Source organism: Tursiops truncatus, chromosome 11 (genome assembly GCF_011762595.2).
Source record: "Tursiops truncatus isolate mTurTru1 chromosome 11, mTurTru1.mat.Y, whole genome shotgun sequence".
Classification (NCBI taxonomy): domain Eukaryota; kingdom Metazoa; phylum Chordata; class Mammalia; order Artiodactyla; family Delphinidae; genus Tursiops; species Tursiops truncatus.
This window is the reverse complement of record NC_047044.1, coordinates 33,573,802-33,597,646: the sequence shown is the minus strand read 5'-3', so window position 1 is coordinate 33,597,646 and position 23,845 is coordinate 33,573,802. Positions and strand designations below refer to the sequence as shown.

The 23,845-nt window shown below is 35.6% G+C and overlaps 1 protein-coding gene and 1 pseudogene across 1 annotated transcript in view; one reads left to right on the top strand and one right to left on the bottom strand.

Annotated features, from left to right (window-relative positions):
- LOC101339806 (proline-rich protein 13 pseudogene) overlaps window positions 1–17,565 on the top strand; it is a 75,396-nt pseudogene extending 57,831 nt beyond the window's left edge.
- Window positions 17,566–17,652: 87 nt separating this feature from the next.
- RASSF9 (Ras association domain family member 9) overlaps window positions 17,653–23,845 on the bottom strand; it is a 121,633-nt gene continuing 115,440 nt past the window's right edge. The window contains exon 5 of the mRNA XM_073788370.1: window positions 17,653–18,184. Coding sequence (XP_073644471.1) covers window positions 18,121–18,184 — 64 coding nt within the window. The 3' untranslated portion in view covers window positions 17,653–18,120. The remainder of the gene's footprint in view (window positions 18,185–23,845) is intronic.

Here is a 23,845-nt window from a genome sequence, read left to right as displayed (position 1 = left end):
TTTGGGGTCTTTTGTAACTTTACTAAATTTGTTTTTTAGTTGCAACAAATTTTTGGTGGAGTATTTAGGGTTTTCTACATATAAATATCATGATATCTGCAAATAGGAAAAAGTATTTTTTCTTCTTTTCTGATTTGGATGTGTTTTATTTCTTTTTCTTGATTAATTGCTCTGGCTATGACTTTCAGTACTATGTTAAATAAAAGGGGTGAGAGTGGGCGTCCTTGTCTTATTTCTGATCTTAGAGGAAAAACTGTCAGCTTTTCACCATTGAGTATGATGTTAGCTGAGGGCTTTTCAAATACAGGCTTTATTATGTTGAGGTACATTCACTCTATACCCATACTGTTCAGAATTTTTATCATAGTTTTGTCAAATTCTTTTTTTGAATCAATTGACATATTTCTTCATTTTGTTAATGTGATGTATCACATTTATTTATTTATTTGTGGACATTGAACCATCCTTGCATCTTTAGAATAAACCCACTTGATCATGGTATATGAATTTGTGCCAAGACCTATCAGTGTCCCAAAGCGGAGGATCACATTCAGCACCTAGATATAGGCTGCTTGGAAGCTGGACCCTCAAGCAGCATCTGGCACCTTCCAAGGAGAAACTGGGAGATGAGGGTTTCTGCATGTTCCCTCTGTTCTGGGCCTGTGTATATAGCTGGAGGGGAAGGGTGAAACGAATGCTCCTGTAGCCATTAAGAACTGCTTCTTTGTTTGCTACAGTCATGTGGGACTCATGAAAGCAAGCACCACTGGCTATCAGAGCCATGTGATCTTGGGATCTGTCCCTCAGGCAGCAGTTCATATACTGGAATGCAAACATGTGTATGAACTCCTTTTAGGGATATACTGGTAACTGGGAGCAGGCTAATGGGAGACAGCGGGTAAGATGTCCACTGGTTTACCCAGTCTCTATGAAGGATCATAGCCAGCCCCTAAATATGTGCTAAACTAGAAGCCTGACCCTCAGGCAGCAGATTTTAAAGTATGTGGCTGGACCTCTTTCAGGGAAAGACTGGGACATGTGTATTTTTGGCTGTTCTCTCTGTGTTGAGCCCTGAGGGGATAGTTGTAGCAAGTGCTTTTGTACCTTTTAACAATTGCAGCGTTATTTGCTATAGTCTTATAGCTCTCATGGCTTTCAGAGCTAGATGTTTTGAGGACCTGTACCATGGGTAGGAGTCTTAAATGTTGGGGTACTAAATGTGGGCTGCAAGCCCCTCACTCCTCAGGGAAAAGCTGAGAGTCGGGAGTTCCTTCCTGATTGTGTGGCACTGTGTGGAGCTATGGGGTTTATGGTGAGAATGTGTCTCAGCGTTTCCTATGCCTTCCAATGTATTTTCTCATTTGCTCAATGTGTAGGAGTCACTCAGCTAGTTTCAGAATTTCTTTCAGAAACAATTGCTCCTTGCGTAGCTGTATAGTTGATGTGTTCGTGAGATGAGGGGAGTTCAGGAACCTCTATGTCATCATCTTGGTTGACCCTCCTTCACAATTTCTTATATCCTTTTCCCTCAGAGAAAGAAAAGAAATCATTAGGTCAGTGGGAATTATAACTACAAAGGGAACTTGATTAAAAATTTCTTTGAATCATATATAATCACCAATATTATATATATAATATAATCACCAAAATTACTAATCACCTTCTTGCAAAACAGAATAAAACAAAGCGAAATAAAATATGGATTTCATTAACTGTTAAAATAAAATATTAACTTAGGTATAAAATCCAGTGCAACATATTATCTAAGAAACATCCAAATAAAATCAATAATCTCAATTATATCCTTGGTTATATGTACAAAAATGAACATCTTCCTTAATGAGGGTTCTTGTATGCTATGTAGATAACAAGGAAAGGTGATTGTTATAAATATTGGCTATATTGATCAAAGATATTAATCTTAAAGTTTATCTACATCTATTGAACAATAGGGATTATCTTTTAGTAACTTAAAAGTACCACAAAGTCTTTTTAAGTTATTTCATTTGTTTGCTTCAATAACCTCCCAAGAAATACAGAGGGCATATGTAGTGAAGTCAAATTGATAATAATGTACTTCCATTTTCCTTTTCATTATGGAAAGATTTAATTGAACTATATTAACCTCTGTGTTTATGTTCTTATAGGAAACTGTCTGTTTTGATGCCTTACACATTTTCTTTCCCCTGCATCTTTACTCAACTGGCAGTGAGCCAATCCTTTTGAAAATACACATTCACACATATAATCAATGCAAATATTTTTTTAAATGAGGATATTAATAATCAAGGTTATGGATGTTTAAAATGCTTTCTATAGTTACTGAAATCCAAAGTTAATTTATGCTTTTGAAATAAATTCACTAAGATTACCACCATTCAAATATTTGAAGAATATTATCTATTCACTTTCAGATAAACTTGTTTCTGAGGCATATCACTTTCTTTTGTGGTAGCCTCACAAAAAGGCAAACTCTCTTTTGTATTTCTCTAATGCTATGTGCAGCTGAACTTGTGGCAGTTACATCAGTTGCTCAGTGTCCTGGACAGGTCTTTCACTGAAGTGTACTTTGGAAGAAGCTTATCAACATGGTTTCAGAAGGGGGTTAAGTTATCGTGTTGTTTCAGTCCCTTTGCTCTTGAAGGTGGGAAATTCATGACAGAAACCAGTCTAAATTAAAGTCATTACATTTTCAGTTTACTAGTCTTGCCAAATCCTTTCTACTTGCTGAGTTCTCACACCAAGGAATTCTTCTGAGTGATGAATAAAACTTTTATTTGTCTTCCCCATAACTTCCGTCCAAATATCCCTCTAATTATCTCATTTCCTTCCCCAGTGAACAATCCGTTCATAATAAGTGTTAACAGTTTTATTTTGGAAAGATTCATTTATGTTTTGTTTATACATGAGTATTGCACAAAAACATTGGGTGGGAAGTGATTTCCTATGTATTTATCATGAGAGATGGTAATCAAAGTGTTTTAGGGTTTTAGGTATTTGCTTCTGATATAAATGTTCTCCTGGATATTGTATTTTCAGGACAGTTTATGCTTTTATCTTAATGTAAAACACAGTGCAGCTTAAGTTCATGATTTACCACCAAACATTTTTGAATTAGATGAAAAATGGAATGATATACTGATTTTTGAACAGTTTGTAGTACTTAAATCCAGTAAAGCAAAGTGATTGTATTAATACAGGGGATATATGCATGTATTCCAAATAACTCAGTGTGACATCCATTTTCATAGGAAATCCAGATATGACGACTGTCTCACACAAAGTGGCACCCCATTTTAGGTGCTCCTTAAGACATTACATATATCAGTACATTAAATGTGGATGTCTTTATTCTCAGAGAAATTTCATATGAGTTCATGTAATTGTGTTATATATCTTTGATCTAGATGATAATTATATTAAACAGCAGTCATATTAAAGGACAAGATATGTAGGTTTTAGATTATGTAGAAATACTGAATAATTTTGATTGAATAATCCAGGTCAGAGCTCAATTATGTCGACTAGTAATTATCTCAAATAAAATAATCAGATTATTGAAAAGTTTTGCAGTCTTTTTTTTTTTTTTTTTTTTTTTTTTTTTTGCGGTACGCGGGCCTCTAACTGTTGTGGCCTCTCTCGTGGCGGAGCACAGGCTCCGGACGCACAGGCTCAGCGGCCATGGCTCACAGGCCCAGTCTCTCCGCGGCATGTGGGATTTTCCCGGACCGGGACACGAACCCGTGTCCCCTGCATCGGCAGGTGGACTCTCAACCACTGCGCCACCAGGGAAGCCCCTGCAGTCTTTTAATTGGAATTAAAATGAAAACTAGAAGGAATTTTATTGTACTCTAGTTATTGTATCTGAATATACAATATGAATTGAATAACCTAATTGTCATAAAATATTAATATCTGTTTTATGTAAATTTTGCTTTCTTCAATTAAGATCTTATTTTAAATATGTTTTCCTAACTTCTCCAAAGCAATCACTTCAACTATTTATATTAAATATATTTGAGTCAGGAAATACTTTTGGAAGAAAAAGAGTGTGTCATTATTATAATAGAATTCTGCTAGTATGGAGCTGGTATTTATTCAGTCTCTACTGATACCATTTCTAGTAGAATCACTTGAAATGCTATGCCAATTGCTAACAAAGACTTACTGATAAAAACTAATAAAGACCTCAGTTTGACTTCTTCTACTCTTCCAAAAAAGCTATTGAAGGCCATCCAAAAGGTATTGTACAATGAATTCTTCAGTCAGCCAGCATTCCTTGTCTCCTCATGTTTCCTGGCCTCTGAAAAATAGTGCTTGTATTTAAAGTATTCACACTGAGTTGAAATTTCTATTTGTGTTCTATTTACATAAACTACAAGCTGCCCTCCCCAATTTTTAGTGATCAAGTAGTTAATTCATCGTTGAAAAATTGTTTCTGCAAGTTCAGCAATAAACACAAGATACAAGACTCTAAAATATGTTAATTTAAACATGTTTAGCTGTCTAATTTGTTTCTGAAATTCTCTCGAACTTAATAGCACAGATAAAAAGGTAGAAACAGTTTAAAATCAGGCCTTAAGAGGATTAAAATATGATTGTAGTCCTCACTAAATGGCTGAGTTAAAATACTGATAGTATTTTGAGAGCTGAACAAATAAGAGATGAATGTAGTTGACATTAAAAAGTCTCTGCTGAATAGGTCTCATCATTGTTTTCATCTAAATAAGCTAAGTGTTTCAAACTCTGTTATGTTTTCTGTAACTTTATTTTCTTCTCCCTCCCCTCTTGAACAATATAATGTACCTGCCAGATAAGAAATTACCATCAGGTAGGAAAAGAAAAATGTGCATTTGATCTATCAATCAATTAATGTCCAGACAGTTTCCTAGGGAAATATATATTTAAATAAAGCCTTCAAAATTTGGAGATGTAAATCCAGTACAGTAATAATATTAGGGATGATACTGTTGATCATGATACTGATAAAGAAACTCAAGGGTGAACTGAGAGGACATTAAGAGAAGATTAGAACATCAAATATTATGAAGAAAGAGACAAAACTCACAATTTTATAAACGTAAGAGGTATTGGAGACTTAGGTGGTTTTTTGGAATGGAATTCTAGTTTCCCCAATCCCTAATTGAAATGAGATTTCTAGCTCAGTATTTAAGACAGCATTAGAGAAATCGTCTTGACTGGGCTGATTTATGAAAGACATTTGGACAAGAAATATGTTGTAACAGTTGATGGAATAACTCCTGCGCATCTTCTGGTTTCAGGGTATAAAACACTTTGGTGATGTCTTTTCCGACTCACAAAGACTTGTTTATGTACCACTCCTTTGAGCTGCTCTCAGAGCACACTCTGCCTGCTTTTATCACAATATGGGAATTTTGTGCTTACTTGTTGGGCTCCCCACAATCTCTTTTTCATGATCACATTCCTTTATCTACCACTTAGCACATAGCTGGCATTCAGTAAGTACAAAATCAAAGAAAGGATAAAAGAATGAGAGAAGGAAAGAAAAACATACAGAAGGTAGGAAAAGAGGAAGGGAAGGAGGAAAGGAGTACATTCAGTAAAAAAGACACTATAGGGAAGGGGAAAGTCATCTTCTAAGGGAGTATTCATGGGGGAATAAGAGGCCGTCTGCCCATCAATCAGACAGGCAATGGCAAGCAATGTAGGACAGATGTTACAGCCAGAGTATCTTCACATTACCTGCAGTGAGGAACAGTTCAGGAATTTGAAATCCAGGGAAGAGAACATGGACTTAGAGTTGGAGCTGAAAAACAAAACCAAATCCCAGTATTCTCTGTAATCTCTGTAAGAGAATAATTTTCTTGCAAAGTGTATGTACATTTTTATTCAATGCCTGTGTTTATTGGTTTGTAAAGATATATTCATACTTGAATGAAGAGGCTAAGTAAGAAACCCACTTTCCAATGTGTGAAGAGAAAGATATTTCTTGAGGGAGTCATCATAAAATACAGAGAAGTAGGCCAAGTTAATTAAGTTTATTGGTAATGATTCCAAATCATTTCAACAAAAGTGAATCACCTGGTAAATATTTTTCATGTCAGAAAAATTGTATGCAAATCAATTCACTCTTACTCTTACCCAGTTATTAACAAAAATATATATATGCCTTACACTTTACATTAGACTTTGGATTATTTACATATTTTATTTTTAATATTTAAATTAAAAAGTTTTTCATCACTCAAGAGGACTGTACCTCAAAATATGCTCTGTTCACTTTGTACTAACTGATTTGTCCATTTGTTGTAATCACTGGTTCATATCCATTGGCATATCTTTCTACATGATTGGTCATATGTCAAGATTACCTTAATGTTTCTGCATAAAATTAGAAAAACAACACAATCATGAATCAAATAATTTTAGAAGTAAATCATTTCATGATTTACATATCTGAGTATAGCCTGATTATTAAACCACATTAAAATCGTTTCTGAGAAACGATTCAGTTCTCACAGATCTCTGAACTGTGCTGAAGAGAAATGCTCTGCTAATTGTAGTTTCCAAATGATAATGTAAGGCAAAGCCCAGATAGAAAGAATCATGCCACAACATGATTGTAATATACCTCACTCAATTAGGAGGACAAAAAAGAAAACTTGGCATATATAAGTCAAGTATTTTCTTACTTCGTTTCCCAGAGACAGAATGCTTGATGCCAGGCTTTCCAGTTTAAGAGAACATTCTGACACTTGGCAGTCTCATTATTAATAGTTGGAACTTTGAAAAGTGTAATGAAAAGAAATACTGTTTACGTCTAATTTATGTCTTCTCTCCACATACAAAAAATATTGAGTTAGTATTCTTTTATAATAAAAAAGAAGACTGAATTTTAATGAGATGTGGCTTAATGGTTGTATGGAATGTCTTTATTTTTAATTCACTTTTGTAATAGTATCTTGGATACAACAAAAAAAATGCTCTTTATTAAAAATAAATCAATAAAGTCTATTTTCAGTTTAACTTTTACCCAGATTGTAAATCATTTCAGCCAGTAATTTTGTATGCTTTTTTGGCACATTTATCATAATTGTAGCTTTGACACATTACACAGTTTAGATAGAAACTTCAGAGGGTACTTTTGCTTGACAAAATTGAACGAGCTGAACAGGTAAATGCTTGGCTACATTTTATGCCCTTAGGATCAAGACCTTATGTAACGAATTAGCATTTAATGGCAGGAAGTAAATTAAAACACCTTTTTTTAAAAAGAAATATTTATTTATTTATGGCTGCATTGGGTCTTCATTGCTGCACGGACTTTCTCTAGTTGTGGCGAGCGGCGGGCTACTCTTCATTGCGGTGCACGGGCTTCTCATTGCGGTGGCTTCTCTTGTTGCAGAGCACGGGCTCTAAGCTCAGGGGCTTCAGTACTTGTGGCTCATGGGCTCTAGAGCACAGGCTCGGTAGTTCTGGCACACAAACTTAGTTGCTCTGCGGCATGTGGGATCTTCCCAGACCAGGCTGGAACCCGTGTCCCCTGCATACGCAGATAGATTCTTAACCACTGTGCTGTCAGGCAAGTCCCCCATGAGTTTTTTTTTTTTTTTTAACATCTTTATTGGAGTGTAATTGCTTTACAATGCTGTGTTAGTTTCTGCTGCATAACAAAGTGAGTCAGCTCTACATATACATATATCCCCATATCCCCTCCCTCTCGTGTCTCCCTCCAGCTCTCCCTGTCACACCCCTCTAGCTGGTCACAATGCACAGAGCTGATCTCCCTGTGCTATGCAGCTACTTCCCACTAGCTATCTATTTTACATTTGGTACTGTATACATGTTCATGTCACTCTCTCACTTCGTCCCAGCTTCCCCTTCCCCCTCCCCATGTCCTCAAGGCCATTCTCTACATCTGCATCTTTATTCCTGTCCTGTCCCTAGGTTCTTCAGAAACTTTTTTTTTTTTTAGATTCCATATATATGTGTTAGCGTATGGTATTTGTTTTTCTCATTCTGACTTACTTCACTCTGTATGACACTCTCTAGGTCCATCCACCTCACTACAAATAACTCAATTTCATTCTTTTTATGGCTGAGTAATATTCCATTGTATATATGTGCCACATCTTCTTTATCCATTCATCTGTCGATGGACACTTAGGTTGCTTCCATGTCCTGGCTATCGTAAATAGTGCTGCAATGAAAGTTGTGGTACATGACTCTTTTTGAATTATGGTTTTCTCAGGGTTATGCCCAGTAGTGGGATTGCTAGGTCATATAGTGGTTCTATTTTTAGTTTTTTAAGGAACCTCCATACTATTCTCCATAGTGACTGTATCAATTTACATTCCCACCAACAGTGCAAGAGGGTTCCCTTTCTCCACACCCTCTCCAGCCTTTATTCTTCATAGATTGTTTGATGATGGCCATTCTGACTGGTGTGAGGTGATATCTCATGGTAGTTTTCATTTCCATTTCTCTAATGACCAGTGATGTTGAGCATCCTTTCATGTGTTTGTTGGCTATCTGAATATCTTCTTTGGAGAAATATCTATTTAGGTCTTCTGCCCATTTTTGGATAGGATTGTTGGTTTTTTTGATATTGAGCTGCATGAGCTGCTTGTATACTTTGGAGATTAATCCTTTGTCAGTTGCTTCATTTGCAAATATTTTCTCCCATACTAAGGGTTATCTTTTCGTCTTGTTTATGGTTTCCTTTGCTGTGCAAAAGCTTTTAAGTTTCATTAGGTCCCATTTGTTTATTTTTATTTCCATTTCTCTAGGAGGTGGGTCAAAAAGGATCTTGCTGTTATTTATGTCATAGAGTGTTCTGCCTGTGTTTTCCTCTAAGAGTTTGATAGTGTCTGGCCTTCCATTTAGGTCTTTAATCCATTTTGAGTGTGTTTTTGTGTATGGTGTTAGGGAGTGTTCTAATTTCATTCTTTTCCATGTAGCTGTCCAGTTTTCTGAGCACCGCTTATTCAAGGAGCTGTCTTTTCTCCAGTGTATATTCTTGCCTCCTTTATCAAAGATAAGGTGACTATATGTGTGTGGGTTTATCTCTGGGCTTTCTATGCTGTTCCATTGATCTATATTTCTGTTTTTGTGCCAGTACCATAGTGTCTTGATTACTGTAGCTTTGTCGTATAGTCTGAAGTCAGGGAGCCTGACTCCTCCAGCTCTGCTTTTCTTTCTCAAGATTGCTTTGCCTATTCAGGGTCTTTTGTATTTCCATACAAATTGTGAAATTTTTTGTTCTAGTTCTGTGAAAAATGCCATTGGTAGTTTGATAGGGATTGCATTGACTCTGTAGATTGCTTTGGGTAGTAGAGTCATTATCACAATGTTGATTCTTTCAGTCCAAGAACATGGTATATTTCTCCATCTGTTTGTATCATCTTTAATTTTTTCATCAGTGTCTTATAGTTTTCTGCATACAGGTCTTTTGTCTCGTTAGGTAGGTTTATTCCTAGGTATTTTATTGTTTTTGTTACAGTGGTAAATGGGAGTGTTTCCTTAATTTCTCTTTCAGATTTTTCATCATTAATGTATAGGAATGCAAGAGATTTCTGTGCATTAATTTTGTATCCTGCTACTTTACCAAATTCATTGATTAGCCTAGTAGTGTTCTGGTAGCATCTTTAGGATTCTGTATGTATAGTATCATGTCATCTGCAAACAGTGACAGTTTTACTTCTTCTTTTCCAATTTGAATTCCTCTTCTTTTTCTTCTCTGATTGCTGTGGCTAAAAATTGCAAAGCTATTTTGAATAAGAGTGGTGAGAGTGGGCAACCTTGTCTTGTTCCTGAATTTAGTGGAAATGGTTTCTGTTTTTCACCATTCAAGAGCGATGTTGGCTGTGAGTTTGTCATATATGGCCTTTATTATGTTGAGGTAGGTTCCCTCTATGTCCACTTTCTGGAGGGTTTTTATCATAAATGGATGTTGAATTTTGTTGAAAGCTTTTTCTGCATCTATTGAGATGATCATATGGTTCTTCTCCTTCAATTTGTTAATATGGTTAATCACATTGAGTGATTTTTGTATATTGAAGAATCCTTGCATTCCTGGGATAAACCCCACTTGATCATGGTGTATGATCCTTTTAATGGCTGTTGGATTCTGTTTGCTAGTATTTTGTTGAGGATTTTTGCATCTATGTTCATTAGTGATATTGGCCTGTAATTTTCTTTCTTTGTGACATCTTTGTCTGGTTTTGGTATCAGGGTGATGGTGGCCTCGTAGATTGAGTTTGGGAGTGTTCCTCCCTCTGCTATATTTTGGAAGAGTTTGAGAGTGATAGGTGTTAGCTTTTCTCTAAATGTTTGATAGAATTCGCCTATGAAGCCATCTGGACCTGTGCTTTCGTTTGTTGGAAGATATTTAATCACAGTTTCAATTTCAGTGCTTGTGATTGGTCTCTTTATATTTTCTGTTTCTTCCTGGTTCAGTCTCGGAAGGTTGTGCTTTTCTAAGAATTTGTCCATTTCTTCCAGGATGTCCATTTTTTTGGCATATAGTTGCTTGTAGTAGTCTCTCATGATCCTTTGTATTTCTGAAGTGTCAGTTGTTACTTCTCCTTTTTCATTTCTAATTCTATTGATTTGAGTCTTTTCCCTTTTTTCTTGATGAGTCTGGCTAATGGTTTATCAATTTTGTTTATCTTCTCAAAGAACCAGCTTTTAGTTTTATTGATCTTTGCTCTCGTTTCCTTCATTTCTTTTTCATTTATTTCTGATCTGATCTTTTTGATTTCTCTCTTTCTACTAACCTTGGGTTTTTTTTGTTCTTTTTTCTCTAATTGCTTTAGGTGTATGGTTAGGTTGTTTATTTGAGATTTTTCTTGTTTCTTGAGGTAGGACTGTATTGCTATAAACTTCCCTCTTAGAACTGCTTTTGGTGCATCCCATAGGTTTTTGGTCATCATATTTTCATTGTCATTTGTTTCTAGGTATTTTTTGATTTCCTCTTTGATTTCTTCATTGTTCTCTTGGTTATTTCATAGTGTATTGTTTAGCCTCCATGTGTTTGTATTTTTTACAGTTTTTTTTTTCTGTAATTGATATCTGGTCTCAGAGTGCTGTGGTTGGAAAAGATACTTGATATTATTTCAATTTTTTAAAATTTACCAAGGCTTGATTTGTGAACCAAGATATGATCTATCCTGGAGAATATTCCATGAGCACTTGAGAAGAAAGTGTATTCTGTTTTTTTTGTATAGAATGTCCTATAAATATCAATTACGTCCATCTTGTTTAATGTATCATTTAAAGCTTGTGTTTCCTTATTTATTTTAATTTTGGATGATCTGTCAATTGGTGAAAGTGGGGTGTTAAAGTCCTCTACTATTGTGTTACTGATGATTTCCTGTTTTATGGCTGTTAGCATTTGCCTTATGTATTGATGTGCTCCTACGTTGGGTGCATAAATATTTACAATTGTTATATCTTCTTCTTGGATTGTTCCCTTGATCATTATGTAGTGTCCTTCTTTGTGTCTTGTAACATTCTTTATTTTAAAGTCTATTTTGTCTGGTATGAGAATTGCTACTCTAGCTTTCTTTTGATTTCCATTTGCATGGAATATCTTTTTCCATGCCCTCACTTTCAGTGTTTATGTGTCCCTAGGTCTAAAGTTGGTCTCTTGTAGACAGCATATAGATGGGTCTTGTTTTTGTACCCATTCAGCCAGTGTATGTCTTTAGGTTGAAGCATTTAATCCATTTACATTTAAAGTAATTATTGATATGTATGTTTCTGTTACCATTTTCTTAATTGTTTTGGATTTGTTTTTGTAGGTCTTTTCCTTCTCTGGTGTTCCCTGCCTAGAGAAGTTCCTTTAGCATTTGTTGTAAAGCTTGTTTGGTGGTGCTGAATTCTCTTAGCTTTTGCTTGTCTGTAAAGCTTTTGATTTCTCCATCAAATCTGAATGAGATCCTTGCTGGGTAGAGTAATCTTGGTTGTAGGTTTTTCCCTTTCATCACCTTAAATATGTCCTGCCACTCCCTTCTGGCTTGCTGAGTTTCTACTGCAAGATCAGCTGTTAATGTTATGGGGATTCCCTTGTGTGTTATTTGTTGCTTTTCCCTTGATGCTTTTAATATTTTTTCTTTGTATTTAATTTTGATAGTTTTTTTAACATGTGTCTTGGTGTGTTTCTCCTTGGATTTATCCTGTATGGGACTCTCTGTGCTTCCTGGACTTGTTTGACTATTTCCTTTTCCACATTAGGGAGATTTTCAACTATAAGCTCTTCAAATATTTTCTCAGTCCCTTTCTCTTTCTCTTCTTCTTCTAGGACCCCTATAATTCAAATGTTGGTGCATTTAATGTTATCCCTGAGGTCTCTGAGACTGTCTTCAATTTTTTTTCTTTATTCTGCTCTGTGGCAGTTATTTCCACTATTTTATCTTCCAGGTCACTTACGTGTTCTTATGCCTCAGTTATTCTGCTACTGATTCCTTCTAGATAATTTTTAATTTCATTTATTGTGTTGTTCATCACTGTTTGTTTGCTGTTTAGTTCTAGTTCCTTGTTAAACGTTTCTTGTGTTTTCTCCATTCTGGTTCAAGATTTTGGATCATCTTTACTGTCATTACTCTGAATTCTTTTTCAGGTTGACTGCCTATTTCCTCTTCATTTGTTTTGTCTGGCGAGTTTTTACCTTGCTCCTTCATCTGCTGTGTATTTCTCTGTCTTCTCCTTTTGCTTAACTTACTGTGTTTGGGGTCTCCTTTTCACAGGCTGCAGGTTCGTAGTTCCCGTTGTTTTTGGTGTCTGCCCCCAGTGAGTAAGGTTGGTTCAGTGGTTTGTGTAGGCTTCCTGGTGGAGGGGACTGGTGCCTGTGTTCTGGTGGAAGAGGATGCATCTTGTCTTTCTGGTGGGCAGGACCATGTCCGGTGGGGTTTTTTTGGGGTGTCTTTGAACTTTTTATGATTTTAGGCAGCCTCTCTGCTGATGGGTGGGGTTGTGTTCCTGTCTTTCTCTTTGTTTAGCATGGGGTGTCCATACTGGCACTTGCTGGTCATTGAGTGGAGCTGCATCTTAACGTTGAGACAGAGATCTCTGGGAGAGCTCTCGCCAATTGATATTATTTGGGGCCAGGAGGTCCCTGGTGGACCAATGTCCTGAACTTGGCTCTCCCACCTCAGAGGCTCAGGTCTGACATCCGGCTGGAGCACCAAGACCCTGTCAGCCACACTGCTTATCACAACTCCACAGCTGAAGGCAAAGGGTTTCTCTCAGCTCCAGGTCACAGTGCCCCAGGGAATTGTACAGCTTGGCTTGCCTCCCACAGACATCCAGAGTGGCCCGGATGAAGCCACAGTGCATCTCATGTCTCACTCTCTGATCCTGCTTGCTCTATCGATTTTGGAACTGTTGCCCCAGTTTTAATCATGAGGGTTTAGATAAGCTCTGTAGCAGATGCTGTTAGAGTTCAGCCTGTTATCCCATGGATCCCTTCAGCATTTTTCTCAAAATGCCTTTTTAATGGAACTAAAATAATCATGCTTAATTTCACCACTGACAAGCAGATCTTAAAATGGAAGCTTAAATATTTTAAGGTATGGAAGACATTTTTTCCCATGAGAATAATTTAGGCAAACAGAATAAAACATGAATTTACATTTATAAATAGTTTTTGTGACATTATATCTTTAATAATTAGCTGGGAATTTATAAAAATATATTTACAAATTTTCTCTTAAACTGTGTTGAATCACAATGTACTAGCAAACCTGTTATGAAATTAGATAGTTTCACAATAGATAAAAAGTTGACACTATTTCCATTGACTATAAATTACTTTGAAGTTTATAAAATTAAATACTTCTAAATAACTCTAATCTAATTTCCTATTCAGAATTTGGCAAACACAGAATTCTTTAGCTAGTATTTGCTTTAAGTCTTATAAGAAGGCATTTGATATAATATAGAGCATATTAACATTATAAAAACAAAATTCGGTGAAAGAAAATGCATGTGTTGAGAGCTGTTGAAAAATATAACTAAAATTTTATATTAATCTCATCTAATTTAAGTAATAAGTTGGCAAACAAAGGTTTTGCTTACTAAGTTGATAATTTTGACAGCTCTGATTATTTGAATGTTACGTAATGAATTTTATCACAGAACTTATTCGTAGATTAATTTAATAGTTGTAGCAATAATAAAAGCCTATATTTTATATCTTTGATTTCAAGACAAGAATAGATTAGATAAATATAGTATGTATACATCCAAAGAAATATAAAATAGTTCTGAATTAACAAAATAGAGGGGAGACCCTACATATTTTATTGTAGATTTTGACAACTTTATGTTTATTTTAGCTATATTGCATTTATGAATGAAAATATACTGATTCATTTTATCAAATGAATAACACATGACCTAATGTGAAGAGTTTACATTGCAGATAGTGATTTTTTTTCTGGTTTCAGTGAAGTATTTTATACAAAAATTTTTCACAATCATAGATCATGCCAGTATGTGACAAAGAATATAATGAGATTGATTCATTTGTCTTGTTCCCAAAAATGATGTAAATTACCAGTAAATTGGTCACTTTGAAGGAACTGCTGATCATAAAAATGACTAGGACGAAAACCCTGCCCTATGGTTTTATTCCCATTGTATATGTAAGTACAGTCATCATTGCAGCTAAGAAATGCAAGAAAAAGAAAAAGACTAAATTTTAAAAGTACAGCTGCAAGTTATTAACTCCTGATTTATTGAAGCTATACAACTAAATGCCTAGGACAGTAACAGGCATATAACAGGTATTACAAAACATCTACTGAATAAAATGACTATCTGACCTTATTGAATATCCAGTGTAATGGGGAACTCATCACACTTGCAAGTAAGTTTCTGTACACTTAGTTATAGCTAATGAGTCCTTATTTCTATTACTTGGGCAGAATTATTGTTGAAATAGTCTGAGACCTCAACAGATGACCAGTTAGAAATGGAGAAAGGTTGGAATTGGGAGGTACTAAACCTTGGGGAACTGACGTTGGTATAAAGAAGAATGGTATTCAAAATAGACAGGCAAAAATTCAAATGACAATGTGTCTAAAGATATACATTGAATATGTACTGATTTAGGAAGTTGTCAGTATTTGAGAAAACTTTTTCTTAGGTTTCAATTTTTTATTGATATGTAATTTAAATGACAGTAATACCACATATCTTATGTGTAATGAATTTTGATGAATACATATATACCCAAGTATTGAGTGCCTCAATCAAGATAAGAGTTCCCTCCTGCTGGTTTCCAGTCAGGTCTTCCTAATCCTAGCACTGAGCCTACCATGGTTTCTTTCACCACAGAAGGGTCTTCCTTGTCCTTGAACAGTATCTACATACAATTACAGAGTATATACTCTTTTGAGTCTGTTTTATTTTCATTCAAAATCATGTTCATGTGATTTACCCATTTTGTTGCATGTATCAGCAGTTCAGTTATCTTTATTGCTCAGTTGTGTTCCACTCTGTGACTATGTCACAATTTGTCCATTTCCCAGCTGATGATATTTGGGATGCTTTCAGTTTTTATTTATTACAAAAGAGGTGCTTATGAGCATTCTATACAAGTCTTTTTCAAATTTTCATTTGTTTCTAGAAGTAGAATTGCTAGGATTTTTTTTTAGCTTTTCAAGAAACTAGACAACTCTTTTCTAAAGCAGTTGCACCATTTTGTACTCCCAGTTATCAATCTCTGAGGGTTCTAATTGTTCCATACCCTTACAAACACTTTTTTAAAAATTGAGATATAATTGACGTATAACATTATATTGGTTTCAGGTATATAATATAATGATTTGATATCTGTATATGTTGTGAAATGAGCATCACAGTAAGTCTAGTTAACATCCATCACCAAACATAGTTAAGATATTTTTTCTTGTGATGAGAACTTTTAAGTTCTATTCTTAGCAATATTCAAATATACAATAGAGTATTTTTTTAAATTTATTTTATTTTATTTATTTTTATTTTTGCCTGAATTGGGTCTTCGTTGCTGCGCACGGGGTTTCTCTAGTTGTGGCGAGCAGGGGCTACTCTTGGTTGTGGTGTGCGGGCTTCTTACGGTGGTGGCTTCTCTTGTTGTGGAGCACGGGCCCTAGGTGCACGGATTTCAGTAGTTGTGGCACGCGGGCTCAGTAGTTGTGGGTCACGGGCTGTAGAGTGCAGGCTTAGTTGCTCCGTGGCATGTGGGCACAGGGCTTAGTTGCTCCGTGGCATGTGGGATCTTCCCGGACCAGGGCTCGAACCCATGTCCCCTGCATTAGCAGGCAGATTCTTAACCACTGCACCACCAGGGAAGCCCTGCAATAGAGCATTATTAATTATAGTCAATATGCTGTACATTACATCCCTAAAAACACTTAATCTTAGCCATTCTAAAGGTGGGAAACGGTATCTCATGGCAGTTTTAATTAGAATTTCCCTGAGAACTAATAAAATTGAGCACTTTTTCTTGTGCTTATTGGCTACTTGCATATTTGTCTTGTTGTTTAAAGCTCTGCTCATTTTTTAATTGGGTTGTTTGTCTGTTTGGTATTGAGTTATAGGAGTTCTTTCTATATTATTTATATGTTATATATATTCTTATATTATACCCTTCCATATTCTTTATATATACTAGATATGTCTTTTATTAGATACATATATACTATAATATTTTCTCCCATTTTTTGGCTTACCTTTTCATTTATGTTAACTATTTCTTTTGATAACAAAATTTTTAAGTTGATGAAATATAATTTATAAATATTTTCTTGTATGGTTTTTGCCTTCTATGTCTTACCTGAGAAATCTTTGCCTACCCAAAGTTCTTGAAAAATTTCTCATGTATTTTGTCTATAAGAGATATAGTTTTAGCTTTATATTTATGTCTATGATCCTTCTTGAATAAAATATGTATGTGAGTGAAGTGCAAGGGGAATCAAAATTTTGGGGTTTGTTTTTGTTTTTTCCATATGGATATCCACTTGGTCAGGAACTTTTCTCTCCCCCATTGAATTATATTGTTACCTTTGTTCAAAACTGACTGTTGAAGCAGTGGTGTTAAGGTGACGGGACACCTGGATTCCTCAGTTTCCTTCTTTTTCCATTCCTGGGCTGGAGGAAATACCTGAACATATGTAACCCCAATGCCGGGCAGCCAGGGCCATATCCACACTCCCCTAATGTCGGGTACCCTGGAGGTTGCAATCCTGCCCATCTACCACCTGCCACCCCTACCTTTCCTCCAAACCCCTTTCCCACTCCCCCAGGAGCACCCCAGGGGAATCCAGCCTTTCCCCCTGGTGGGCCCTGTCATCCTGTGCCACAACAAGGGTATCAGGATGCCAACCCTCAGGTCCCTACCCCCCTCAATACCCACCACCTGCCCCTGGCATGTGTCCTGTGAATCCATTGACTCCTGGCAAGGTAGGAGCAGGAATGGTGATTGACAAGAAGATGCAAAAGAAAATTTAAAAAGCTCATAAAAAGAAGCAGAAACACCACAAACATGGCAAGCTTTCCTCCTCCTGCTCTTCCTCTTCCAGCAGTGACTCTGACTGAATACAGGGCCTGAACCCTTCCCTCAAGTCTCTCCAGTTCTGCTCTCCCATCAAGTTTCAGATGCCATCTTGTACTGGGGGAAATTAGCCCTTGTGTCCCTCCCCCCGCCATCCCTGCAATCTAAGCCTTTCTCTGCTGTCCAACCCTAACTGGCTAGGGAAAATGGGAGAAGAATTGCCATGGGCTAGCAAAGGCCGTCTTCCCACTGCTTAGATAAAACTTTTAGCTGGTGAATTTTTCAGAGCTATATTTTGAAGATGGTGAGATTTGAGCTAAATGCTGAAGACAAGTCTAAGATCTGTAAAATGTGATTTTTTTTACTTTCTTTTGTAATACTCATGATTGGGGAGATGCTGTGGAAATTTAATTATGGAAAGAAAGAAACGACCTGTACCTTTCTTGTAATTGTGGCATGCTTGGGTGATTTAGTGGCAAATAAACATGTCCCAGCAGGCCTTTTATTGATTGCACTCACTGCAGGGCTGCTGGGAAGTGGAGTCCATTTGGCTGATGAGCTCTGACTGCCATTTTGGAAACTGATATCTACCCCTTAGCTCAGTATGCTATCTCAGGTCCTGCTCTCACTCTCCAACTCTCAGTCCAAATAAAGCTGTTTCTCCTGGGGAAAAAAAACAAAAAACAAAAACTGACTGTTAATACATCTTTATATTTCTAGCCTTTCTATTCTGTTTCATTGATCACCTTGTCTATCCTTATTTTAATACCATACTGTCCTGACTCCTATAATTTTAAGTCTTGAAATCAGGAAGTGAAGGTCTAACAACTTTGTTCTTCTTCAAGATTGTTTTGTCAATTCTAGAATATTTGTATTTCCTATAAATTCTAAAGCCAGGCTCTGATTTATATAAAAAATACTAATTGGCTTTTGAAGAGAATTACATAGAACCTATACAGACATTTTGAAGAATTGGTTTCTTAACAGTTTGTCTTATAATGCACGAACATGCACAAACATTATGTATCTCTTCATTTATTCTGGTCTTCCCTCTTTTCTCATCAATATTTTGTAGTTTGTAGTAGAAGGATTTGCATATGTTTTGTTAAGTATTTCCTGTCCTTGAATGCTGTGTTTTAAATTTGATTTCCTTGTTTTCTGTTGCTAATACATAGAAATACAATTAATTTTTGTGTATTAACTTTGTATTCTGTGCTAAGTTCACTGTTCTAGTAGGTTTTCTTTTAAGATTCCTTTAGGGTTTTCTACATAAACATAATGTCATCTGTGTATAATGACAATTTTACTTCTTTTGTTTTAATCTGAATGGTCTTTTATTTCTTCTCCTTACCTCACACTAGTATTTCCAGCTCAGTGTTGAATAGAGGTAGCAAAAGTAAACATATTCACCACATTTCTCAATCTTGAAGTGGAAATGTTCCATTTTTTACCATTAAGTATGTTAACTATAGGTTTTTCATAAATGTCCCTTATGAGATTGAAAATCTTTCTCTTCCTTGTATACTGAGTACATTTATCATGAATGGCAGTTGAATGTTTTTTCAATACTTTTTCTGTATCTATCAAGATGCTCATGTATTTTACTTTTTGTTATATTAACGTAGTGAGTTTGTTTGATTGATTTTCAAATATTAAACCAACTTTATATTGATGGAACATATCCAACCTGTTCATGATATATTTTTGTGTATGTATATAAATATTGCTGGATTCAATTTGCTATTTTGTTAAATATTTTTGCATCTATATTCACAAGGAATATGACTCCGTAATATTTTTTATCATGTCATTTTTAGAATTCATTATCAAGTTTGTGTTGATGTTATAGACAAGTTGGAAAATGTTCTCTCCTCCTATCTCTTTCTTATATGTTTAATAATATTTACTGGGGATGGGATATGACCCTGGGATTTTCGTTTATGTTTGAATTCATTTTTCATTAACAGATATAGGGCTATTCAATTAAGTTTTCCTATTTCTTCTTGTGAAAAGAATCTATTCAAAAATTCAGAAATCATACTTTACTAAGAGTTGCCAAAATTGAACTTTGAAAAGTGACAGTGTTAACCTGACAACTGGCCTACGACTTTCTAGGATTCCATACACTGGTTGGATGTTTGAGAGCTGCAGTTCCTAAGGGGGAGACAGGAGCGGGGAAGAGCCAAGCCAGTTGAGATCTCAGACACACAGCTGGATTTCGGGGTAAGATTTCATTTCCGGTGGGGAGACTGAAGCTAACTAAAGAAGCAGAGCAGGAATTTCAGTTACACTGAATGAGCAAACACAATAGAGGTTTAAAAAAGAAATTCTGCCTTGAGGATTAATGCAACTGGAACATAGATGGAAGTGATACAAGACCTAAATAAATAATAAATATTTAATGCAAAAGGGATCTGATCTCAAAAGGCTTTAATAAAAGGGGAACCGATCTCAAAAAGTTACATACTGTCTGATTCCATTTATATAATGTTCTCAGAATGATAAAATTATAGAGAAAGAGAATGCACAAGTGGTTGCCATGGGTTAAGAGCATGATTAGAAAGGAGGCAGCATGAGAGATTCGCTTTGTAGGGATGTAATGATGTAATGATGGTTCTTTATGTTGATTATAATGATGGTTATATAAATCTATACATATGAAAAAATATCATAGACTTACACACAACAGCATAAAATAATGAGTGCATGCAAAATACAGTAAAATTTGAGCAAGGTCTATAGTTTGGTTAATTCTACTATACCAATCAATTTCCTGGTTTTGATAATGCACTATAATTATGTAAGATGTCACCATTGAGAGAAGCTGGGTGATGGGTACAAGGAATCTCTCTGTACAATTTTTACAATTTTATGTGAATTTATAATTATTTCAACATATAAGTTTAAGCAAATTTAAAAATAAATAAAAAAGGGAATTTGTTGGCTCACAAAAGTTAAATATCCATGGTTATACTAGTACCAGAGTTCCAAATTATATTACTAGGACCCACTGTAAGAAAACGTCTTAATTCTGCTCTCTTTCTTGTTGGCTTCTGTCAAAGATTTAATGAAAAGACAGTAGCTTCCCAGACAAATACATTTTGTGTGTATGTGTGTGATGGGGGTGGGGGAGCGTTAAGGAGGACACAATTATCTTCTTCCAGCAATTCAAACATAATATTCTGTGGCTAAGTGTTACTGGACAAAATTGGGACATATGATCCCAGTTTTTACCTATCTCACAGTGTTCACAGGCAAATAAAATCCCTGCCAATGAAACTACCCAGGGCTACTTATATCTACCCAGAATCACCTAAATATTCAGTATAGACACAGCTTAGGTTCTAGCTCTGGGATCTTTACTATATAAAATTAAAAAATTATATAGCATTCCCATACATTAAGTTTGCAGTTTGACAAATTTAGAAGGGATTAGGTATAAACCACGTAATCAGTCAAAAATATGAATCACCTGTGTTGCTTAGCTTGCAGGTATTTCAAAATGAAATAAAATTAAGATTGCAGGTATTTTAAAAAGTTAATTACTTTTAAGTTGATCCAAGACCACAGGTTACACCCCTAACTCCTGCAGCTGGTCAAAACATCATGCATGGAAAACAGAAATGATTCCAGTCATTCAACTCCACAAAAAGAAAAGCAATAGAAAGCATGTTCTTTCCTTTGAGTTATTAAGACCCCAGTTCTCAATGTTATTTTCTCTACACATTTGTAACTTGCCATGAATTATGACATATGTCATAAACGTTTTGTACTAACAAGAACTACAGTAATAAAGTTTGTAAGTAATTCCTTTTTCAGTAATTTTATGTAGATCCAAGTTCATCCCATACCATATTACATTATTCCTATTTACATCTTTTCAATATTCCTCCTTGAATGGGAGGGAAACTAGTGACCTTATAGTGAGAACACAGGATTAGAACCACTGAAGAATATTTAGTAGGATGGACATGACCAGATTTGCTTTCACTAAAGAGCACACTGGCTACATTGTGAAAAACAGGGAGACAACTTACAGGCTGCTGCATGCAGTAATTCTGCAGAGAGATGAGAAAGCCAAGACCAGAAACAGCAGCAGTGGTAATACATGTTTGAAAGTGGATTGATAAGATACAACAAAAGTCTCATAGGCAGACCACTTTCTAAAAATCACTGAGAGAAGTTGACTTTACGTTAATAAGAAATTAAATATTTATTGTTCACTGACCTCATGCAGGGCAGTTTTATGGACACTGCTGATTTAGTTACAAACAAAACACTAAAAATCCCTGCTTTTATGAGGCTCACATTCTAGGTGGGCATGTGAAGAAAACAAATGATAGTAATAAGTTCAAAGTATACTACATTTGATACTGATAAATACTATAGGGAATAATAAAACAAGGAGGGGGGTTAGAGGTACAGTATCTGAGAGCTGAAAATGTAGATGTTCCCCAAGAAGAGCTTACTGAGAAAGTGGATTCGAGAGTAAAGTCCTGAAGGAACTAGAGCCAAGCAAGTATAAGGCAAAGAGAATTTCTGGCAAAGGAAATATCTTTGAGGCAAGAAAGTGGTGTTCTCTGAGATGTCAGCATGACTGGAAAAGAGGAAGGGAGGTGAGAATAGTAGAAGATGAGGTGAGAGAAATACAGGGTTTGCAGGGATCAGATCACACAGGGCCTTGTAAATTGTGTCAGGATTTAGGTTTTTATTCAGAATAAGAGGGAAAAGCATTGGAATCATTTGAACATAAGAGTGGCATGATCTGACTTTTAACAGAATTACTCTATGGTATTGATAATAGACTGAGGGGAGGAAAGGAGGACAAAGGTGGAAGAAGCCTCATCAATTAGGAAGCTACAGAATAATCCAGATGAGGGATGATGGTGGATTAGATCAGGAAGATAGCAGTGAGGTGGTAAGAAATGGCTAGATTCTGAATACATTTTGAAGGTAGAGGTAGTAGGACTTGCAGATGGACCAGATAAAGGAATGAGAATAAGAGATGGGTAAAGAATTTTGCCAAGGATTTTGGACTAAGCAATTGGAAGACAGGAGCTGGAGGCCATCATTCAGCCCATGATAAATATATATTCTTTGTAATGCAAGAGTCCAGCAAAGCATTTCTAAAAACTGTACTGGAATTATTAAGCTACACCTATTAAATAGTATTACTGAGAATCTGTGGAGAATATTATTGACAAAGAAAAGTAATGAGATCTGGATGGAGAATATGATATTTATAACACTAAATGAATTTTCCCTGTTTTAACTGTGACATAATAAACAGATCACTTACCTGGACTTTGTTGCTTAGGCTATGGACAGAAATGTTATTAGTAATAATTATTATTAGATTCTCAGGAGACTACATTCACTTATGCACATGCAAAAATATTACAGAAGTTTTAAATACAAAAATAGTACAATATATTTTGTTAAATTGTGTATTATGATATAATATTATGGAATATTCATCTGTATCTACTTTGTTTTTTTATTTTTCTAGCATAGACTTTAATTATCTCTTCATATAGCCATATTTTGAAACATCTTTTTCTATAGGGTCATTATAAAGATAATTTAGTCTTTCTCCTAGTTAGTTAACCAAATTTCATTTTTCATGGTAGAGAATTTAGAAAAATTTTTTTGTAATTTTAACCATCAGAGTTTTAAGATGCATTATAATGTAATAAAATAGTTATGACATTTTGAAACTCTGCTGGTCCTTTTTTTTTTTCTTTCAGTGTACATGTCTGGCTTTCACTAGAATAGCTTCTGTCATACTTAAATTTTGGCAAGATTAATAATTCTGAAAAAAATGTAAAAAATTAATCTGAAATTAAGGCCTACCCACGAACACTTCAAATGCATGGTCTAATTGTCTCTGTGTGGTATTGAGCTACTCAGTTTTGTAAACATTTGTTTATACTACCTATTTTGAATTATTGACAAATGTGTAGGAGTCTCATCACTGGAACACTTGTTTCTTCAGGCTGTTTGCTGCATTCGTGTCAGTTTTCAACATCATTTTATCTGAAACTGCTAGACTTTATCAAGACAAAATGTGTTAGATAGGTTAAGACATGATCCCTATACATAAAACATGAAGGTTCACATCCAGATGTACTTAAGATTTATAGTGCTGCTGTCAGTCTGCACCCACCCCAAAAACACAATAACTCTGATAATTTCCATTTTGTACAATTCTCATTAAAAAAAGAGGGTGCAGGGCTTCCCTGGTGGCGCAGTGGTTGAGAGTCCACCTGCCGATGCAGGGGACACAGGTTTGTGCCCCAGTCCGGGAAGATCCCACATGCTGTG